Raw genomic sequence first — 22,486 nt, 5'->3', positions numbered from 1 at the left:
TTGGGCTTGTGGCTGTCTTGCTTCTGCTTGCTGCTGCTTTGTGCACTGCTTCTTCTGCAAACGGGCTGAGGTAGTTATGCATTTTGCACCATGTTTATCTGATTTTGATCTCTGTTCTTATCTTTTTTTTTTTTCCTCAATCTTGAGTTCTTGTGTGTTACTTTTCCCCTCACTTCTGTGCTGAGAAAACAGACAAGTTAACTTGCTGGTTTGGTTTGACCCATTTTGTTCTGATTTAAACCATTACTTCAAGGCCATGGTGTAGGAGTGGCCCTGGTAGAGTTAGCTCATAGCTGGACTCGAGAGGCCTATGTTGTAACCAGATGTCCCCATCTGCAGCCTCCTGGGCACTTCCAGAGGCTAGGTCCATCTTCACTCTAAACAAGCAGTTGTAGAAAGAAAGAAAGTCTCCCTTGAGCCGTATCTTCTCCAACATGAGCAGGCTCTCTGCTCTCAGCCTCTCCTCACATCACATTTGTCACAGCCCTAACCAAACTGACAGCCTTTGTTGGACTTACTTCAGTTTATCCATAGCCTTCACGAACCAGGAAGCCCCAGTCTGGATGCAGTCCTCCAGATGTGGTCTCAAAAGGGCCAGAGGGGCAGGGTCCCCTTCCAGGACCTGCTGGCAACACCTTGACTAACACAGCTCAGGATGCCATTGGTGCTGTTTGCTGCAAAGGCACATGGCTGTCTCCTGCTCAGCTGGGTGTCTCCTAAGACCCCACATCCTTCCCTGTGGCTCTGATTCCTAGGCAGCCAGCCCTGGCCTGCAGGACTGCAGGGGCTGTCTCCTCCTCTCATCTTGTCAGGAACCATGAGGTTGTCCTGCAGAAACATGAGAGCCTCAGCTCAGAAGCAGACCCATGGAGCGGGGAATCAGACACAGCTGAGCTCCCTAGCATTGGTATCACTGAGATCATAAAGCAATCTCCATCTTTTTGAACACTTCAGCAGCAAAGGCTGAAGGGGGACAGCCAGCCATGCTCAGTCACTCCTGCATTTGTTGCTCTATGGTGCTCACGGAGTGACCAATGCAGAGTGTCCCTGCCATGAGCAGGACATGTCCTCCTGCTGGGGGACACAGAGGGACACTCACACACAGGCTCACGCACACCCCTGTGGAGTTCACCACATCTTTGTGCTCTAGCCTGCACTCACACACAGCTGTCTGCTTCCAAGTGCACACAAGACAAGAGGTAACAGAGCAGCACCATGAGGCATGGACTCTGCTGAAGGTCTCTGAGGCTGGGCAGTGTTACACCGGATGGGGTCAGATCTGGCACAAATCAAGGCACAGACCTGGGGAGGCCACAACAAGTGACCACTGGGGTGAGCTGAGGACAAAACCCAGCACTTCCTAGAGCCCCAACAGAGTGACCCAGGCTGACATCACTGCTCTCATCTGGAACTCTCCAGCACCTGAGCTGAGTCTTCTGCCTGCACTCCTGCATTCCTGCCCTGGAAATCCTGAGGCCTTTCCACCCAGTGCTCACAAGAAGCCTTCACTGGGGCATGGGCCTGCCACAGACAGGGAGATGAAAAGGCAGCAGTGCAGGAAATGAGAGAACAGCCATGTCCTTAGCTGTGATGCTTTGCATTCAGGATGAGCCTCAGCAAAAATTGTTACCTCTGCCAAGCTGCCTCTGGTCCTGCAGCAGTGAAGGGCAGGTATAAAAGGCAGCCCATGGCTCCTGCTCTCTCATCCACTTCTCCTGCCTCCTTCTATTTGGGAACCAGGTGAGTCTGAAGCCCCTTCTGCTCCTCTTTCAAAACAAGATCTCCCCTCGATGGAGCTCTCAGCTGCTCTTGCCTCTGTTCTGTCCTGATGTTTGGGTCTTCTTGTGAGGACAGAGGGAAGTAGGAGAAGGTCTGCTTAGGGAGGGGCTGGGAGGTGGCTGAGGGAGCTTTTGGTTCCTGAAATCAGAGAGAGCCACCCTGGGCCAGGCTGCTCTTTACAGGGTGCTGAAGCCCCTGCGGCTGCTGCACAGCTTCCAGCTGCCCACTCAGTCTTGGCCTTGGCTCCTTTGTGATAGTGTCACCAGGCTGCTCCTCACCCAGCTGCCTTCTCTGCTTCCTCCCTGCCCTCTCTCCCAGGTGCACCTCCCCCCTCCAGACATGTCCTGCTACACCCAGTGCCTGCCCTGCCGGCCCTGCGGCCCAACCCCGCTGGCCAACAGCTGCAATGAGCCCTGTGTCAGACAGTGCCAGAGCTCCACGGTGGCCATTGAGCCTCCAGCTGTGGTGGTGACCCTGCCCGGCCCCATCCTCAGCTCCTTCCCGCAGAACACCGTTGTGGGCTCCTCCAGCTCCGCTGCTGTTGGCAGCATCCTCAGCTGTGAGGGAGTGCCCATCAACTCTGGCTGCTGTGACCTCTCTGGCATTTCCAGCCGCTCCTATGGCAGAAGGTACCTGCGCTGACAGAGCTGCTGGGGAAGCCCAGGGAGACACCTCCAGGAGCTCAGAAGGTGCTGCTGGGCAAAGGATGGAGACCTTGGATGTCTTTGCTTGGCTTTGTCTTTCCCTTTCCTTGTTTGCTTTGCTTCCCCTTGGCAGCCAGGTCCCCAGCCTGGAGGGGACCCTCTGCCTCCTCTTCCTCTTTGAGGAAGTCAGTCAGCCAGCCACCATGCAGGAACTTCTCCATGGCTATGGACCAGAGAATCTTGAGGGCTTTTGGGCATTCCTGCACTGCTGTCCTCCACTTACAGTGACTTTGTTTGCCTCTTTTGACTCATTAAAGTTCTGCTGCATTCAAGCCTGGCCTCTGTGTGGTCCTTTCCTTTCTGGACACTCCCCAAGCTGTGAAAGGACAAGGAGTAAAATGTGATGAGGGCACAAGGAGACCCTTCTCCATTCTCAGTTGATTAGGAGGTTGGGACACTCTGCAGGGATTGCTCTGTGTGCCCCATGCCTTGGAGCTGAAGAAGACATCCCTGGTTGCTCTGCTCTGCTGCCAGGGACCATCAGGTCTTGGCAAGGAGGCCCTGAGGGCTCAGCAGCTCTGTGAGCTGTTCAGGAAGGACTTTCCTCTTGCTGTGGCAGGGGCTGGTTCTTGGGCTCCACATGATGATTTGCTCTGCAGAATGGTCAGAGTGGTAAAGCAGGGAACAGCTCTTGTCATGGCCCGTAGCTGTTGTTCCAGATTCCCGTCCCATCCGAGACCCAACCTGGGGCTATGGCCAGCAGCCATGGGCAGGAGTAGCAGGGAGAAGATGTTCCAAGGAGCTGATGTTGCCTGAGTTGAGGTTGGTAGCTGAAGCTAAGCCTGTGGGAGCTGAGGGCAGTCAGCAGCCAGATGGGGACAGTGAAACGATGCATTTCTGAGGGAGATCAAACTGCTCTGACCCAGAGCATGCAGGAGAAGCTGAAGATCAGCCAGGACCAGGCACCTGGGTCCACTTGCCAAGAGAGCTGCAGATGGGCTCAGAGCTCTTGACAGCATCATTGGTGCCTCCAGTCTGTGCTCAGGAACTGCCTGTGGGGAGAGGATTCTTTGACAGGTAAGTCTCATCCCTTTGAATCAGTGGAAATGTCTCCTGGCAGCCACTACAGCCTCATACCCCATTTCCTGCCATGAAAACCCAGGTGACCTGACAAAAGTGTGGAAGCAGAAGGATGGAATTATGGCAAATGAAGTGCCTTATTCTCTCCACTGATGATCAATGATGAGTAGCTCCCCTGGAGACATTTGCTCTGGAAACTGGGGAGGTGAATTTCTCCCAACTCACCTCTTGTGTGACTTGGCCCTTAGATCTTTACTCAGATCTTCCTCTCAATCCAGACTAAAGACTCAGCCCTTACCTGTGCTTACAGACTTGGAAACCAGTAGCTGCACCCCTTGCCTGACTCTTCTCTGTGTCCATGTGTCCATAGTTGCCTTGACTTCTTTCTCACTTTGGAGCTTTCAAGGCCAAGTCAGCCTCCAGCACCAGGCAAACACCCAGCCTGGCAGCCTCTGGAGAGAGCTCTGCTGGTGGCCTTTAATTGGCCTGTGTGAAGAGAGAGCATTATCCAGCTGGGACAAGCCCAGGAGAGGCCCCAGAGATCAAACTGCCTGGGGCACACAGAGGGAATGCAGAAAAGACCCAAAAGACACCTCCTTCTCCTCCTCCTCCTCCTCATGTCACCTGTATCATGAGTTGAAAATTCCCTCCAACACAAAATTGCCAGAGCAGCTCAGTTAAAGAAGCAAAGGAAGTTGTATTTACAAGAATAACTATGATCTAGAAATATAGAAATGCAATGAACATGTACAAAATAGACAATATTTATATATACATTTACAATTTATAAACACAAGAATCCCCCTGGACAATACCAGGGAGATGCCAACAGCTTTCTCTCCCAGCTCCCTTCCTCCCCACTGTACACAGGACAAGAGAAGAAAGGAGAAGGGCAGAGAGTCATTTGTTAGTCCTTAGCCAAAGCAAAACAGCACATCGAAGCAAAGCCAGCTAGGATCTGCCAGAGCGAAGGAAGCCGAAAAGAGAGAAAGTTACTTTACAGATCTAACTTTATGTTAGCAGTCAGGCCAATGGGAGTATTTAGACCTTATCATTATTTTCCTTTTCACATCCAATGGTGATTTATTTACATTCTACCACTTTCTGTTCACGATCTGTGAAAAATTTTCTAGGCACAGCCTAAAACTACCACACACCCGCTCATTAACATTTGCTTGCCCTTTGAGGAGAGGACATTTCTCTTCAGGCAGTTTCTTCTCTGCTGTGCAGGCCTCAGCAGTTGCAGCTGCTGGGCATCTGGCTACCCAGAGACACACAACTCTTTGCTGACCTGGGAGCATGTCAGGGCAGCACCTCCCCCTGCACTGAAGCTGGAACTGGTCCCACACCTCCACAACAGCCCTGAGGCCATCAGCAGGGAGGGGCTGGATCATGTCAGACTTTGGAGCTCTTTTGATGTGCTGGGTGGGGCACCCCTACAGCTACAGCACTAGGATGCTCTCTAGCTTTGACTTTGTCTCTTGTGCACAAACTTTGCTTGTGAACAGGCTGAATGACCAAGCAAGACTCTGTGGCTTAGACTTCAGAGACCTTCTCTCCTTCCTGTGGTGAGGCTGTGCTTTGTCCTGTGCAGCTGCACCTGCCTGTGCCTGAGGCTGTGTTTGTGGTGATGCTTAGTATCTGGCTGTGCCCTGGAACAACCTGGGAGAGCAAGAGGCTGCAAATGGGGCGCAGCAGGAGCATCTGGGGGGTCTGGGCAAGGCTGAGTACACACAGGGTGTGGGAGGGCAGTAAGTGAGTGCGTGTGTGTCAGTGTGCCTGTGTGTGTGTGTGTGTGTGAACATGGCCATGTGCACCCAGATCTCCATGCCTGTCTGAGTGTGCCAGTGCCTGTGCCACCTGTGAATATTCTGTGGTGACATGGCTGGGGTGGGGGCGTTGTCTTGGTTTTACAGGGAGCAAGACAGTCTCTCTAACTTTTCTAAAAGTAGTTAAAGAAAAACCTCCACACAGGATTGGATAGAAATCCAGAATATTATTGGAAGTTTAAATGGAAGTGCTATTCATAAACTACAGGCTACAGTGCAAAGCATACAAAATACATAAAACGCATACTCTGGGCTTAACACAGAAGCCCATTAAGCTAAAGTTTTCCTTAACCTCCACTTAACCAGGCCAAACATCTAGGCCTTAAATGTCCCCCCCTGTGGCAGTTTAGGCTGGGTGCCCCCTGCCACTGCTGCATGAGATACACCTCTGGTGTCCTGGGTGCCCGCCAACCTCTCCAGATAGCCAATAGCACTAACCTTTGATGTAAGCAGACGGAAGCTACGTTGTAAACCTAAGCTATATAATGCGGTGTTGCATACCAATAAATGCCATTTGCCATCCACCACATTGGTGTCAGTGGGCAAACGACCCAAGCGACCTGCAATTGGTCGTCGTGCTGTGCCTGAACCAGGTCACCGTTGCCGTGAGAAAGGCAACAAGTGGTGCCGAAACCCGGGAAATCAACAGCTGGGAATCGGGAAATTTGCTTGGACGGGTGAACAGCGGCCGGAGCGGCTGGACCAGCCCGGCGGTGAGGATGCTCCCGGACCCGTAGGGAGGACGCTCCCGGACCCGCAAGGAGGATGAAAGCCCTTGTGAAGGTTGTATCACAATTACATAAGCAGTGGGGCATCGGTTGCAAGCCCAAGGACTTTACCCTTGCCGTAGCAAGGCTCGTCCAGTTGGGCGCAATCACACAGCCAGTGGAGATACTCCACCCTGAAGTGTGGGATAGATGCTCCAAAGCAGTAGCTGACGAGGTGATGTCCTCGGGGGATGGAAAAACCCTTAAATCATGGGGAAAAGTCATGCAGGCCATACGAACGGCCAGAAATGAGCAGGAGACATGGAGAGCAGCAAAGGACTGTTTGTTGGCAACCCCAAAACTGGGAGTCGGGGCAGCCACGCAGACCTCATGCGCTCCAGCTGAGAATGATCTTCCCGGGTCTAAAGATCGGCCCGGGGGCGACACGCCCCCACAATCCCCAAACCACGAGTCTAAAGATCTGCGGGAGAGCGGCACGCCTCCCCAATCCCCGAACCCCCAATCTCCGCCTCCCCCATTTCTGAACCTCCAATCTCCGCCCCCCCACCTCCGAACCCCCAATCTGCGAACCCCGACCCACCCACGGAAGGACAGAAGTGAGCAAAATCCTTCTGGGAAGGGCTGACGGAGGAAGCCAGAGGCACAGTGGGGAAACCAGAGGCTGAGGAAAGATGGGTCAGACCACCGCCCTATGCGCCACAAAATGGTGCCGAGAAGAAAGGAGAAGGGCGGGGTGAGGATGTCTCTGGCGGGAGTAGGAAAGAAGCGCTAAGACCAACAAATGCGCATGAATGGGAGGGGGAGGAGAGCGAGAGCGATGAGAATAATGGAGAACATAGAAAAGAGAAAAAGAACGTAGGTGAGGGACGAAGAACCAACCAGGACGCCCATTCGAGCAGAGGGCGGGGGGAATCGAGAAGGGGGAAAAGGCTCACCCGCAAGGGGAGCGGGTGGGAACAAAGCCTGAGCAGAAGGTGGGCCGAGCCAAGAAAGGGGGGACGACCCGCGTGTAAGGGGAGTGGGCGGGGTCAAAGCCCGCGTAAGAGAAGTGGGCAGGACCAGAGTTCAACAAAAAGATACTGGTATCCGGAAGTAACTAGCCAGTCGACTTCCGACTCCGGATCGGACATCAGCTGGGATGACTGGCCCAGCACTTGGACTATAGATGACTCAAATTCAGAGGAGGAGGAGACGGAGACAGACAAACCCAAATGCCAAAATGCCCCCAATCGAGTCAAAGGAGAGGTGTGAGAGGAACAGATACCTCTCACGGACTGGAGAAAAATACAGATAGTATGTGCAGAGTGGATTCCTTCAGTCCCGCTAGCGTACCCGGTCCGGGTAACGGAGGGGGGACAGAGGGTCTATTCACCTATAAACCCTAAGGAGATACAAGCGATCGCTAAAGCGATTGCGGAAAAAGGACTCAGCTCTGCCGTAGTCACCACCCTTATAGACGGTGTTTTTGGGGGAGACGACATGCTCCTGTTTGATATAAGACAAGTCTGTAGGTTGCTGTTCAATGGGGCAGGGATGATTGTCTTTAGACAAGAATGGGAGGATGGCTGCGTGACGCAATTGGCTCAAGTAACTGGGGCGGACCACCCGCTACACGGCTCCAGCCTGCAGCAGCTACTGGGCAAGGACCCAACAATGCCTACCCCCCAGGCGCAAGCCCAGGGCATGCGGGCTCATGAAATTATAGCAACCACTTACGCGGCTAAGGAAGCCATTCATATAACCTCCAAAACTATTGCTAGACCGTCACCGTGGTCTACTATAAAGCAAAGTGAGAGTGAGAGTTTCACACAATTTGTGGAGCGCCTCCAAGCAGCGGTCGATTCCTCGGCCCTGCCCCCGGAGGCAAGAGGTCCAGTTGTAGCCGAATGCTTACGGCAACAGTGCAACTCTGCAACTAAAGAGATCTTGCGATCGCTGCCAACGGGGTCAAGCATCGCGGACATGATTAAACATGTCACGAAGGAAGAACGTCTAGTCCCGCTCCAGGTGGCCATTCGCACTGCCATGACTAATGTAGAGACATGCCGTAAATGCGACTGGAGGGGCCATGTCGCAGCAGACTGTCCTGAGGCGAAGGATTCACCGGCAACGCCTCCCCCGTGACAAAACCGATCCAGGGGATCATGTTGGGGTTGTGGAAGGAAAGGGCATTTTGCTAAGGAATGCAGGTGTAAAACACAGGGAAACAGGAGGGGGAGAGGGCATCTGGGCCAGACACAGTCCTCTCCCACCCGAGGTATGAGGCGGCCCAACTATGCCAATCCTGGTTGGGGCAGGACGTTCTCAGACCAGATGCCCCCTCGGAGAGCGACCAATTTTATGGCCCAACCGACAATTCAGCCAACTTTGTCCCTGTTCCAAGAACAACAGGGGCCGCCCCTTGGGGACGGGACCCCAGGGTGGCCCTGGCAGCGAAGTGTGACAACCCACCAGTGGTGTGGGGGACCTGTTTTCTCTGTAACAACCCAAACAGTACTACCACTGGCTTCTCTTTTTTGATTGACACCGGAGCAGACGTTACTGTCATCTCTGAATCGAATTGGCCACTGCACTGGAAATTAGTGGACGCGCCCATGGTGGGTGGGGTCGGGGGACTAACCTGAGCTCGGAAGAGTGCTGAATTGATAGCAATAACACTTCACACTGAAAAGGCACCAGAGAAAACTATTGCCCTCTTTCCATATGTCATGCCAAGAGTACCTCCCCTCTTAGGAAGGGACGCTCTAACCCTACTAAAAGCCAGAGTGACAAATTTACCATGAGGGCCACTGCCGCACACCCACTCCCACCAATTAGACTGACATGGAAATCATCTGACCCAGTGTGGGTCAAGCAGTGGCCCCTGTCAAAGCCTCGAATGATCGCTCTTCTCAAGCTAGTTGACCGTGAGTTACAGTGAGGTCACATAGAACCCTCCACCAGTCCATGGAACACCCCAGTTTTTGTAACACCCAAACAAAGTGGGGAGGTGTTTCGCCTGCTCCACAACCTGTGTGAAGTAAACAAAAGAATTCACCCAATGGGTCCTGTTCAAACGCTGTTGCCCATGAACTCTATGATACCAGTGGGACAACCCTGTGCTGTTCTTGACATCAAGGACTGTTTCTTTTCAATATCCCTGCATGAGGAGGACAAGGAGCGGTTTGCTTTTTCTGTTGTGTTCCTGAACAGTCAGCGCCCCAATCTGCGCTTCCAGTGGAAGGTGCTACCTCAAGGAATGATCAATTCACCCACCATCTGCCAGATCACAGTGGATCGAGCACTGGCACCAATTTGACACAGCGACCCAACCGCGACCATCATTCAATACATGGATGACATCTTGATCACCGTGCCATCAGGAAATCAAGTGGATCAGCTGGTGTCGATGGTTTCAGAGACTTTGAAAACAAATGGGTTTGAGATCGCGAGCACAAAGGTCAAAAAAGGGCCATGTGTAAGCTTTTTGGGAGTGGGGATCACAGGTTCCTATGTGACCCCTCCCCAAATAAAGATCCATGACATGCAGCAGTTAGTGGGATCCCTGCAATGGCTCCGTAACATCGTTCTGATCCTTCCTGCAACCATGGCCCCCTTGTATGATCTCCTGAAAGGAAAGAACCCATGGGAACAGAAAACCCTGACAACAGAGGCAATGAACTCTCTTGATTTCATTGAGCAGCAGATATCGTCAAGCACGCTTGCCAGGTGGAACCCAGATGTGCCACTCGACCTGTACGTACACTTCACAGAGGGAGGGGGAGTAGGGGCTTTAGCCCAAGGAATTCCTGAAAAAGCTCAACCAATACAGTGGTTAGTCCTGGGAAAACCATCACGTGCATTCTCTCCAGGAGTCGAGTGCCTTGGCAACCTCATCATGAAAGGCAGAAAACTCGCCCTAAAACATCTGGGCATTGAACCTGCCAGGATATACCTACCCTTTTGCAAACAGCTTCCAACACAATCAGTGGCAATGTCAGAGGATCTGGCCATAGCCCTCCTTGGGTTTGGCGGGGAAGTTCGGTATGCCACAAGGCCCTCCTGGACTCAAATGCTGGCAATTGTTGATATTGACCTCCCACGGAAGGTCATGGACCAGCCCCAGCAGGGACCAACGGTTTTTACAGACACATCCTCAATGACATCAACTGCAGCAGCGGTATGGCAGTCGGAAGAAGAATGGCACTGTGTCAAAATGACCGACTGCACGCTCTCAGTCCAGCAGCTGGAGGCATCGGCAGTGGTACTGGCATGTGGACTATTTCCAATGGAGCACCTTAACATCGTGACCGATTCCATGTTTGTGGCTAAGCTTTGCCTGGCCATGTCGGGGCCCGGTGTGTCTACATCCACAGCAGCTTTAATGCTGGAAGAAGCACTTTTTTCCCGAAAGGGCATTATATCAGTCATTCATGTCAACAGCCACAACCCAATTAAAGGGTTTTTTCAAACCGGCAATGACAAAGCAGACACTGCCACAAAAGGGTTGTGGACGCTAAGAGATGCCCGGCAGCTACATGAGTCCCTCCACATCGGAGCCAAAGCGCTAGTCAAGAGATGTGGGATCTCGGCCACGGATGCAAAACATATAGTAGTCACATGTCTCCACTGTCAAAAAGCACCATTGTGGTCTGGAGGAATAAACCCCAGAGGCCTCAAAGCCTCAGAACTGTGGCAGACAGACTTTACACTTTGCCAATTGCTCAAACCCCGAGCGTGGCTAGCAGTGACTGTGGACACTTACAGTGGAGTTATCGTAGCCACACAACATCCTAAAACTGATTCTAAAGCAACTATCCAGCATTGGCTAACGGCCATGGCATGGCTCGGTGTCCCAAACCAGATAAAAACAGATAACAGACCGAACTTTGTCTCTAAATCAGCCCAAGCATTCGCCTCGAAATGGGGTATTACCCTTATACAGGGCATTCCATACAACAGCACAGGGCAGGCCATAGCCGAGCGAGCGAACCAAACTTTGAAATCCAGACTGGAAGTATTGGCAAAAGCAGAAGGTTTCACCAATGTCATTCCCTCAAGTGATCAGGCGCGTCTACTGACAACAGCTCTATTGGCACTAAATCAGTTCCCCAGGGGGGATGAAGCAAACAGCCCCACCCAAAAACACTGGGCTGCTCGAGCGCTAGAGGAAGGTCCGTCAGTCATAATCAGAAACGAGCTGGGAGAATGGGAACAAGGGTGGAGACTAGTTCTGACAGGGCGAGGGTACACCGCCATCAAAAAGGATGGCAGTGTTAAGTGGTATCCCCTTAAATCTATCAAACCGGACCTCCAGAATAAGGCTAATGAAAACTGTGAGTCTTTATCCACAGGATTTGTTCATCGGACGCCCTCGTAACCCATACATCCCGCTGGAAACAGTGGATGACAAACCAGCAGTTACTCCACCCGTACCCAGAAGCTCCACACCAGTAACATCTGGACAATGCCGGGATAGTCCCAAAAAAGGGAGGCTGCAATGTTACTGCGTAATCTTACTTTTGGGGATGGTAGTGCCATCCAGTGGCTCGTATGGCCACCAACCATGGGAATGGGTGCTAATGAGGTGGGAGGATCAAAAAATACTGCACGAGATCATAACCTCAGGACCCCCTAGCTTTCAGGTTAATATCTGCAATTTAGTCCCGGTTGACCTCTGTTATCAGGATGCAAGTTTTTATATTTGCCCCAGCTCTAACCCTGGCAGAACATACTGTAACCTGCCCCATCATTATTTTTGTACTTACTGGGGATGTGAAACTATAGCCTCAGACTGGACACCAGAGGCAGGACCAGACAAGTATCTGACACTCCAGCGAGGACCTTATGGATGTGTCACTCCCCCTAAAGATCCTCTTAGGCTGGGATTTGCAGCGTCCAGTGGAAAGATCGGAAACTGGTGTCGCTATTTTATGTTAAACGTAACCAAGGAAAATGACCTGGGATGGACCATCGATAAAACTTGGGGCTTTAGGTTCTGGGAATCTGGCAAAGATAGGGGGCGACTATTTTTTATTAAAAAACAGAAAGTAAAGACCAGCACAGCGATTGGCCCCAATGCTGTGATCAAAAGTGATAATCAGCAAAGAAAAAGAAACTTGCCAACCTCAACCCCCGTTCCAACCAGTTCCCAGCCAATTGAACAAATGGCTCTATTAAGCAAACCAAAGATGAAACCCTACTATTTGCCCAACAAACCGTTTTTTGATGTGTTAGATGCCACCTTTCAGTCACTGAATCAGTCAAACCCGAATCTCACAAAATCCTGTTGGTTATGCTATGATGTGTATCCCCCTTTTTATGAGGGCATTACCCTCGATGCTTCTTTTAGCTATTCATCAGATAACAATCCAGCCCAGTGCAGATGGGACACACCACGAAAAGGGATCACTCTGAGTCAGGTTAGAGGCCAAGGCGTGTGCTTTGGTAATACCATGATGGTTAACTGGGGTAGTGATGTTTGTGTAAATACTGTTGTAATTAACAAAAACTATAGATGGGCTATCCCTTCTGCATCTGCAATGTGGATCTGCCACAAATTGGGAGTAACACCCTGTGTTTCCCTTGAACGCTTTGATGCTTCTACTGATTTTTGTGTACAGGTTTTGATTGTTCCTAGGGTCCTATACCATCCAGAAGAAGAGATGTACTACTATTGGGGAGAAGACAATAGCAGGCTCCAAAAAAGAGAGGTACTAACAGCGGTGACCATAGTGACGCTGCTCGGTCTGGGAATAGCCGGCACGGCTACAGGAGTGACTTCCCTGGCAACCCAACAACGAGGCCTATCTCAACTACAAGCTGTCATCGATGAAAACTTGCAAAAAATCGAAAAGTCTATGACCTCTCTGGAAAAATCTCTTTCCTCACTTTCAGAGGTAGTTTTGCAAAATAGACGGGGATTAGATCTTCTATTCATGAAGCAGGGAGGCCTTTGTACCGCCTTAAAGGAGGAATGTTGCTTTTATGCTGATCACACAGGAGTAGCCAGAGATTTGATGACTGAATTGAGAGAGATTGGCCCAAAGAAAGAAAGACAGGGAAGCCCAACAAGGGTGGTTTGAATCATGGTTTAACCATTCACCTTGGCTAACCACCCTGGTATCTACCTTGGCAGGACCGATTATAATGATCGTGATGACATTGATTTTTGGACCATTTATTCTGAATAGGCTTGTGTCATTTGTCAAGAGCTGCCTAGAGAGAGTCAACATCATGTTTGTGGAACATCAACAACTGCTTTAAGAATGATTTGGCTTTAAATTTTCCCTAGTTATCCCTAGTAGTACCCTGTTCTTTTTGCCTAAAGTGCCTTATGCTATTTTACTCAAGTTTGTGATACATACATTTTTTAAGGTTGTTATAGAACATAGATTGAGAGTAGGGTATTTTAGCTGATCTGTTTATGTATTTGGCACATTTTATATAACACTATGGTGCATATATATTTAAGACTGTTACACATATATTTTTAGCATTTTTATATTTTAACCCATTTAGTTAGGCATGGAGAGGGCGGAAATGTGGGCAGTAGGGCCTGGCGTGGGTAGTTAGGGCCTGGCGGTCGGAAGATGTCACGCTGTACGGAAAGATGCGCTGTACAAAAAGATAAGACACCTCTCCACCTCTCCAGATAGCCAATAGTACTAACCTTTGATGTAAGCAGATGGAAGCTACATTGTAAACCTAAGCTATATAATGCAGTGTTGCATACCAATAAACGCCATTTGCCATCCACCACATTGGTGTTAGTGGGCGAATCACCCAAGCGACCTGCAATTGGTCGTCGTGCTGTGCCTGAACCAGGTCACCGTTGCCGTGAGAAAAGCAACAATCTCCTCTGTGCCTGGTGCTCTCTTCATCTTGACAAATTTCAGAGCTACGGGTCTCCCTGGAGGAGATGATCAAGACCACCCAGAAGGCTGTCATCCACTCTTAGTTTCTACCAGTGGCACAGATGAGATGTTTCTGACATAAGGCTGAGACTGGAGCTGTCTCCCTTGAGAGAAGAGGGAAGTGAGAGCCCAGGGATGCCCCATGATGGAACTGGTGCGTCAAGCATTCCTTTGTGTTTGATTTGTGCTATTGTTTCAGGTACAGATAGGAGAAAGAAAAGGTGCAAAGGTGTAAACCCCTACAGGAGGGATCCAACAGATTCCCAGGCACCACTGAATGACAAACATTGCCCTTCAAAAACCTTTAGGAGACAACATGAAGCAAAGTCTTACTCTGTTGATGACTATCCAGAGAAATTTACTCTTTTGTTTACAATTTTGCTAAACAAAATCTTATCACAAGTGGCACCAACCACTGCCTTGCTGTGCACACTGTCAGTGAAAGGAAACACTTCTGGCATTTCTCTGGTTTTCTCATTTAAGATACTTCAGCTGAGGCATGATACAAAAAGAGGACAGCATTTGTGAGGAGAGGCTGAGAGTCCTGGGGCAGTTTAGGCTGGAGAGGAGAAGACTGAGAAGTGAACCTTATTAATGTCCACAAATACCTGAAGGGTGGCTGTCAGGAGGATGCAGCCAGGCTCTTTTCAGTGTTACCCAGTGACAGGACAAGGGCCAATGGATGGAAACTCAACCACAGGAAATTCCATCTCAACATGAGACAAAACTTTGTCACAGTGAGGATGCTGGAGCCCTGGGGCAGACTGTCCAGAGAGGTTTACAGGATTGCAGACTGGAGAGCTGGGCAGAGAGGAACCTAATGAGGTTCAACAAGGATAAGTGCAGAGTCGTTCATCTGGGAAGGAAGAATAAAACTGCACCAGCACATGTTAGGAGGTGATCCACTGGAGAGCAGCCCTGTGGAAAAGGACCTGGGAGTCCTGGTGGATAAGAAGTTCTCCATGGGTCAGCAATGTGCCCTTGTGGCCAAGAGGGCAAATGGGATCCTGGGGTGCATTAAGAGTGTGTCTAGCAGATTGAGGGAGGTTCTTTCCCCCCTCTGCTCTGCCCTGGTGAGACCTCACCTGGGATACTGCATCCCGTTTTGGGCTCCCTAGTTCAAGAAGGACAGGCATCTACTCGAGAGAGTCCAATGGAGGGCTATGAAGATGATTAAGGTGTTGCAGCCACTGTTCAGATGTGTGTTGTTCACTGCTGGATGCGTGCAGAGTGCAGGATTCCTTAGCTGACCAATTCCTTAGCTGCATAGAGCAAACCAATAACATTTCATGTGTGCCAAAAACAACATCCTCACGTTGGCACCCTTGGATTGGAACATGCTGCAGAAGCCACCTCCTTGACATGCTGGCACCTCTCATTGGGAAAAGATTTTAGCTTATCTCTGTGGTTGGGTTTTACTGGTTAAGGGATTGTGGCAGTTTAGGCTGGGTGCCTCCTGCTACTGCCACATATCTTACGCCTCTGGTGTCCCGAGTGCCCACCCAGTAAGGTGGACAGAGGAAACACCGTATTTCTACCCATAAATCCTGCACCCTATAAAACCATCTGCAAAATCCTTCTCTTCCTCTTTCTTCCCTCTCTGCTCCCATGGGAGATGCTCTCTCTTATCGGGTAACAGTGGGGGAGTATCTCAGGCCTATTAGGCCTGTCTAGGCCTAATGCGAGGCGGAGAATGGAGAGGCGGAGCAGTCTCAGACCTGGCCAGCCTGAGACTTGCCTAGCAGTGGGAGGGGGGGGAAGAAAGAGCCCTGGGGGTTTTGGGTATACCCTCAGGTGGGAAAGGGGAATGATTGGGAAGCCTTTGGGAATTATGTAAGGGGCTCTGTATGCTTTGGGATGTTCTTGGCACTATGCTTTGTAGTTTTCTGTAGCTTCACCAATTGCTTTTCCATTTAAACTTTCCATCACTCTCCAATCCGTTTGTGTGAGTGTCATTCTTTTGTCCCTCTCGGGGCAAGAGAGGATCTGTCTGGCCTCAAACCAGCTCAGGGATTGATATAAGAGTATAAAAGATATAAAGAGTATAAAAAACAGCCATTCAGCAATAGTTATTCACTGTCTCACTCTTGGGTTAGCTGCTTCCGGGAGTTCTGCTGTAAGTGGGACTCTGAGACTCTGTAACACTGGGGATTCTACAATGCAGCAGCTTCCAGGGAGAACTTCTGATATTCACTGCTCTCTGTATTTCTGGAATCTCATTGCTATATGGCAATAGAGATTGTGCCTTCATTTGTCACCTAATAGCAGCCTGAATAAGAAAGCGAAAAACAACATCAAGGGACTGGAGCACTGCCTTATGAGGAAAGGCTGACAGCCCTGGGGCTGTTTAGTCTGGAGAAGAGAAGACTGAGTGGGGATTTAATAAATGTTTATGAATCTCTGAGGGCTGCGGGTCAAGAGGGAGGGGACAGACTTCGCTCAGTTGCACCCTGTGATAGGACAAGGGGCAATGGATAAAAACGACAACACAGGAGGTTCCACCTCAATATGAGGAGGAACTTCTTCACTGTGAGGATCACAGAGCATCACAACAAGCTCCCCAGAGAGGTTGTGGAGTCTCCTCTCCGGAGATTTCAAGACCCATCTGGATGAATTCCTGTGCGACCTGCAAGAGATCCTATGGACCTGCTCCGGCAAGGGGGTTGGGCTCGATGATCTCCAGAGGTCCCTTCCAACTCCTAACATCTTGTGATCTTGTGATCCTGTGTGCAGCATCCTTATGTGAACCGTGGCTGATGTGCAAGAAGGAAATAACACAATGGAGGAAGTTTTAAGGTGTCACTGTCTTGAATCAGACAAACCCTTTAACTGTATGGGCAGATGGATATGACTGTGACCATTAATGGTGGTCAAGGTGAACAAATGGACAATATCTGAATGGAATGGCTCATGGATGTGCTCCTGGCTCTTCCAAACAGTGCAGCATTCCACACATTGGTGATAAGAAGGCAGAGCCTTTGCTGAGTCTGGTCTGGACTACTCAATACAATGTCAGAATAAATTGGTGCTTGGACAGTACAGAATAGTTTAGATCATGGGATCCTGTTCTGCAGACTCCTGGGTGCGCAGGGGAAGCAGCACTGCCAGGGGAGGGCTAAGGACTCCTTCCCCCAATCTCAGCCTTGCCTAGACACATCCCCTCCCTGCCATGGCTTCTTGCACAGCCAAGCAAGCTCCTGCACCAGGGTGTCACCCAGAGCACAGAGGTACAAGGCACTGTCAGAGACCTCCACTTCCTCCAGCTGCAGCAGGCTGTATTTCCCCGTGGTGTTCAGCAGCGTGGTCAGACGGCCGCTGGGCTTGGGGCCAGCTGCTGCCTGATATGAGAGCAGCTGGGGAGCTTGGCCTTTCTTCTGCTGGTACCAGAGCAAGCCATAAAAGTTAGGTGTCTGGTATGTGCAGGTGGTGTGGAATGCGTCTCCCTGCTTCACTGTGACTTGTCCTTCTTGCTGGGTGATGCTGGTCTGTCCCATGGTGCCTGGAAGAAAGCAAATGTCACTAGCTCTGCAAGGAAGTGCTCCAGGAATCAAACCAGGAGTGGATGCAAAACCCTGATGGAGAAAGCTCCCTTTGCCTGTCACAGCATCTTGAGGCCTTGGCACATTTAGATGCAGAGTAGTTTTGGGCAGGAGCTAAGAGCTACCAGCCCAGTGTTGATACTGAAGAGACTTGTGCAGTGCTCCTGCTTCTCATTTCCCTTCTGTGACTGTCCAGAGTATCAGGGAACAGCCTCTCATGCCTGATTTTTGTGTGCTGGGACCAGCACTCCTAAAGAAGTTGAGGGGCCCATGGAGCTGTAGCTCCATGATTCATTCTGCTTCCCCATCCCTGTCCCCTCTTAGGGCTTCTAAGTAGTTGATTACATTCAATGCTGAGCTGACTGGAAAAAAGAAGGAGCTCTAGATGTCTTATCTTCCAGGAGAAAACTAGAGGCCAACGGAGATAAGTGCTGGCCAGAAGAGGCATTTAAGTTGCCTTATGCAGCTGAGATCCCCTCTAGTGACAGAAGGGTGACCAGAAGAGAGATGCAGAGAGAGATGGATGGAAGGGGAGAGAAAAGAAGGAGCAGGTGTCCGAGGTATCTCTCCTCTCCTCTCTGCAACAGTAGAATCTTGAGGCAAGGAGTGCAGAACTCCAAGAGTGAGCTGACATTTCCCAGCGTTTTCCTGCAACTGCAGAGAATTTCCCCACATGGACCTGCCGAGGCTGCTCAGAGTTTCCTGGGCAGAAGAAGAAAGAGGCAGTGAGGAAGAGCCAGGACTTACCCAGCCACTGCCCCAGAAAGGCAGTGAGGATGAGGTATGCGAGGTGCATGTGGAGACCAAGCTGCCTGTTGGTGGAGTGAGAGTCAGCAAAGCATCTCCCAGCCACAAGACAGCAGAGCTGCCGGAAATGACTCTGCTGGGGGAGCCAAGGAAGCAGTGGGGAGGAGAAAAAATCTCTTCTTCCTGAGCCTGAAAAGCTCCTTCTGGGGCTCTCCTTCCTCCAGCAGCAGCCCCTGTGGCTCCCTCAGCCAAGGGCATTCTCAACAGTTCCACACTGAGGGGCCCTGGGGGCTCTCTCCACACCTCCAGGAAGATGGACTTCTGCATTTCTACCAAGAGCAGGAATGGAGCCAGAGGCCTCAACAGACCACCACCCTTACTGACCCCAGCCACACACTCCTGGCACTCTCTCCTTCCTTCATGTTTCTGTCTCCCCTCACAATATGTCCTGGACAATGTCCAGAGAGCTTTGCAATGCCTCCAAGGATGGAGACTCCAAAATGTCTTTGTGCCTCCTGTTTTGATTTGGATTAAATTAACAATGCAGGAATTATAAAAATATAGCTATCTTTATTTTCTTGAAAATCCCACCTCAAAATTAAGCAGAAATCTGATTAAATTTTATTTACAGGTTCTGTTTGGTCATGAATTCTACAAGGATGCTTCTGCGCAACTTTAGTACAATTTAGAGAACTCAGAAAATGGAAAAGGCTAAGCCACAAAATAGCTTTATTCCACTTATAAAATCGGAGGCAAGCCAGGACCCTAGAAAAAGCCAAGCGTGCCGGTTTTATGCATAAGGGCAGTGTCCGAATTTGGCAAAACTCGTGGAGCAGCGCTGTCTGGGCTTATCTATTAATTACCCTCACAACAATAATTAATAAAATGATATTGCAAACGGGTATTAATAAAATAGTAACCCTTTATTAATGAAATATGCCAAAAGTCGTTAAAAGGATCATTTATATTGTTGGAAGATATATTTACAATGGATTATGCAGTCTCAGGGCAAATACAAAACTATTTTATGCAAATTAGCAGGCAACAACTTTGAAAGAGAAAGTCCCTGAGAGCAGGAAGCACTCAGTTACAGCAGGAAGTAGGCTCGATAAGAACCGTTAAAACCAAATGACAGTAAATTAGTTACTCACAGCTATTTTCACCCATATAAGGGATACTGCTGCTGCTGCATTCGCTTTAGGGAACTCTCATAGGCGCAGCACAGCATGTTGCCGGCAAGAAAGGTTTACCGCGTGGTCCCAGGTTGGTCTGGCTTCCAGCGGACGGCAGGCTGTTAACGACGCTCTTGGCGACAGGTGCTTGTGTTGTTCCTGGGTAAACTGAGGCACAGCACGATTCTGGTGGCAAGGGGAAGCAGGCTCAGCCACTCTGGCTGCTAGGTGACTCTGGCTTTTCCGGCTTGCATGTGTATGGCTCGTGGCTTTATCCCAGGCTCTGGACCAGACACTCGAGGCAGGGGAGGGCAACTCGAGGCAACAAGGCTTGAAGCAAGGCTTGGAGCAAGGCTTCAGCAGACTGGAGCAAGGCTTCAGCAGATTTGAGCAAGGCTGAGCAAGGCAAGGCTAGGCTAGCTACCCACTTGTATATATACAAAATGCCAGAGGTCAATTGGTCCAATGGGGTACTGAAGCTAACGTGTAGCTTCCCAATGGAAAGCATTCTGCCAGGCTATGACCATAAAAGGCAGAAGCAAGGACCTTGTATCTGGGGAGCTTACGTGCTCACACCCCAGATAAGCATGGACAAGACAGGCTGGATAAGCAGAACCCAGACAGGCAAGGATCCTGTCCCCTTTGTTCCTTTTCCCACATTGCCCTGTTGTCCTGCAGGAAAGAGGGGAGAGAAAGGGACCTGTCCAGACATCTTAAGGCCTGTCTGGATTTGTATTGGACTATGCGGTGGCCCTACCACCACACTGGTCTAGAGCCATGAGCCATACACAGCAAGCCGGAGAAGCCACAAGCTTAGAAGCTGGATCCACCCAGAGTGCGTCCCCTTGCCACCAGACTCGTGCCGTGCCTCAGTTTCCCCAGGAACAAGCAAGCGCCCGTTGTGAAGAGCGTTGTTAACTGCTCACTGTCCACTGCAGCCAGATCAGCCTGGGACCATGTGGTGAACTCTCCTTGCTGGCAATCTGACGTGCTGCGCCCACGAGAGTGCCCCAAAGCTAATGCTGACGTGTTATCAGCAGTTTACGGCAGGCAGGGTCGCGCCAGCACAGACAGGGAGCAGACCCCAGGGTAGGCAGGTCTGGGGAGAAGCCAGGTCCAGATGTTGATCTCTCCAATTTTGCCATGAATGTAGCAAGTCCCAGCACAAATCTCAGGAAACAGAGCCCAGAGCAAGTCCAAAAATGAGCCCAGACCACTTTCTGGTCACTCTATTTAAGGTTTTCCTAGACAATGCGTCCAGTGGCAATATATACTAGGTGTGAAGAACCCAGCCAATCACGATTCCAAATCCCAGTGTGGGCTTTCCCCAGGAGTGAGGGACATTAGCTCTTGGCAGGAAGAATGGGTGCCTTTTTTTTTTTTCACCTTTCCTGCCTAAGCCCCCTAAGGGGGAGGGGAAGGCAATTTTGTGCCTTTGTCTTTCCCCATTTAAACCTCCATAGAGGGATGTGGGGGAAGGAGGGTTTGGAGCACCCTGCAACACCTGTGCCAGTGCTCCCCTATCTCACAAAGTGTTTTCCGCTGCTCAGAATGAATCTTCTGCGATTCCCTTTGTGCCCAGAGCCTCTTGTCTGGTCACTGGGTGCCATGGAGCAGAGCCTAGCTCTGCCTTCTTCACAGCCTGCCCTCAGGTACTTGTTCAGATTCTCTTCTGCCAGTTAAACCATCCCAGCTCTCTCAGCCTGGCACCACGTGAGAGCTGTTCCAGTCTCCTCATCATGCAGAGAGGTTCTCCTCCTGACTGTCTCCAGCATGCCTGTGACACACACTTCCCAGGGACAACACCCCCTCACCCTCTGCACTCACAAGCACAGCCACATTTCTGCACCTCTCAAACATCATCACAAGCCTCAGTCCAAACTCTGGCCCTGCCTGGAGCCTGGGCCCTCTCACCCAGCACCTGGCTCTCCTCCTTCTCCCTGGCCAGGCCAGTCCGAAGTTACCACCAGGACTGTGAGCACTGGATCTTTGCATGTTTACTTGCTCCCAGCTTTCTCTTTCACACCAATGTGCCCAGTCACTGGCACTCACACAGGAGAAGTTACTGTAAGTGACATGAACAGCCCTCAACAAAACCCTATTTTTTCTACCCACACCTGGAGGAGGCAGACAGCCCAAGAGGCTAAACTGGGAATTTTGTCCATGTGTTACCTGCTGGGTCCTGCTCACAAATTCAGGCTTTTGCTGATCCACAGATGCACAAATGGGAGGATATTTTCCCTCCGTAGGTTCCTTTAGCTTGGTAGAAAAGCCTCAGGAGTTCTCATGTGTCCTACCAAGAGACCCTTTGTCCAACAGTGTGCACTGAGAAACAGTAACAGCCAAACAAGCAGCTGAGATACTTTTGAGTACTCACTGCTGCGTCCTGCTCAGTTTCAGCAGCTCAGGGGTGTTCTTGAGTCTGCTGTGGCAGTTGATCCTTATGCCAAAGAAGGCCAACAGCATCCTGTGCTGCAATATGAAGGGCAGCAGCAAGGGACCTGATCCTTTCTCTCAAAGCTGGTGAGTCCACCTATGGTGTGCTGGGCCCAGCTCTGGGCTCCCCAGTAGAAGACAGATCTTGCAATGAGCCCAGTGAAATGGAGCAGGGGCTGCAGCATCTGTCCTCTGAGGGCAGGCTGAGAGGGCTGTCAGTGTTGAAGCTGGGGAAGAGAAGGCTCATGGGTGATGTCAGCAACTTGTGTGAATAGGTGAAGGGGAGGGAAGGAAGAAGAGACTGCTCTCAGTCTGACCATGGGATTTGAATAGTTCTGTCATATCTGCCAGCCACACAGAGCTCTGCAGGCACTGTTTGAAGCCCAGAGGCCTCCTTCCAGCGTTCAGTCACCTCAGACCTCCAGCCCCTGGGCGCAGCTCAACCAATCTGTTTGTGACTCCCTCATCAAGTGGGAACCTGAATCCCTTGAGGCTGTGCTCGGTGTCCAGCCCCTACTTCTTCCCTGTCTCTTAGGCCTCAGGTCCAAGTTTCTGAGTCCTGAGAAAGAAGCTCATGATGCCAACACCAGGGCACTGTGGGGAGCACTGGAGTGTCCCCTGACATTGCCATCCCCTT

General features: G+C 50.7%; 1 protein-coding gene and 1 gene segment (V, D, J or C); one reads left to right on the top strand and one right to left on the bottom strand.

Annotated features, from left to right (window-relative positions):
- Nucleotides 1-1,710: 1,710 nt before the first annotated feature.
- On the top strand, nucleotides 1,711-2,421 carry LOC128978526 (feather keratin Cos2-3-like). Its single transcript, XM_054396466.1, has 2 exons — nucleotides 1,711-1,740; nucleotides 2,098-2,421. Exon 2 carries the CDS (start codon nucleotides 2,119-2,121, stop codon nucleotides 2,419-2,421), a length of 303 nt encoding a protein of 100 aa, XP_054252441.1. The 5' UTR covers nucleotides 1,711-1,740; nucleotides 2,098-2,118.
- Nucleotides 2,422-8,398: 5,977 nt separating this feature from the next.
- On the bottom strand, nucleotides 8,399-18,290 carry LOC128978510 (T cell receptor alpha variable 1-1-like). The segment is given in 3 exon segments: nucleotides 8,399-8,492; nucleotides 17,178-17,454; nucleotides 18,242-18,290. Coding segments are annotated over 3 exon segments (420 nt in total).
- Nucleotides 18,291-22,486: the final 4,196 nt, after the last annotated feature.

The sequence above is a fragment of the Indicator indicator genome, chromosome 37 (assembly GCF_027791375.1).
Source record: "Indicator indicator isolate 239-I01 chromosome 37, UM_Iind_1.1, whole genome shotgun sequence".
Taxonomy (NCBI): domain Eukaryota; kingdom Metazoa; phylum Chordata; class Aves; order Piciformes; family Indicatoridae; genus Indicator; species Indicator indicator.
The sequence above is the reverse complement of the archived record's forward strand: the minus strand, read 5'-3'. Positions and strand labels throughout refer to the sequence as shown.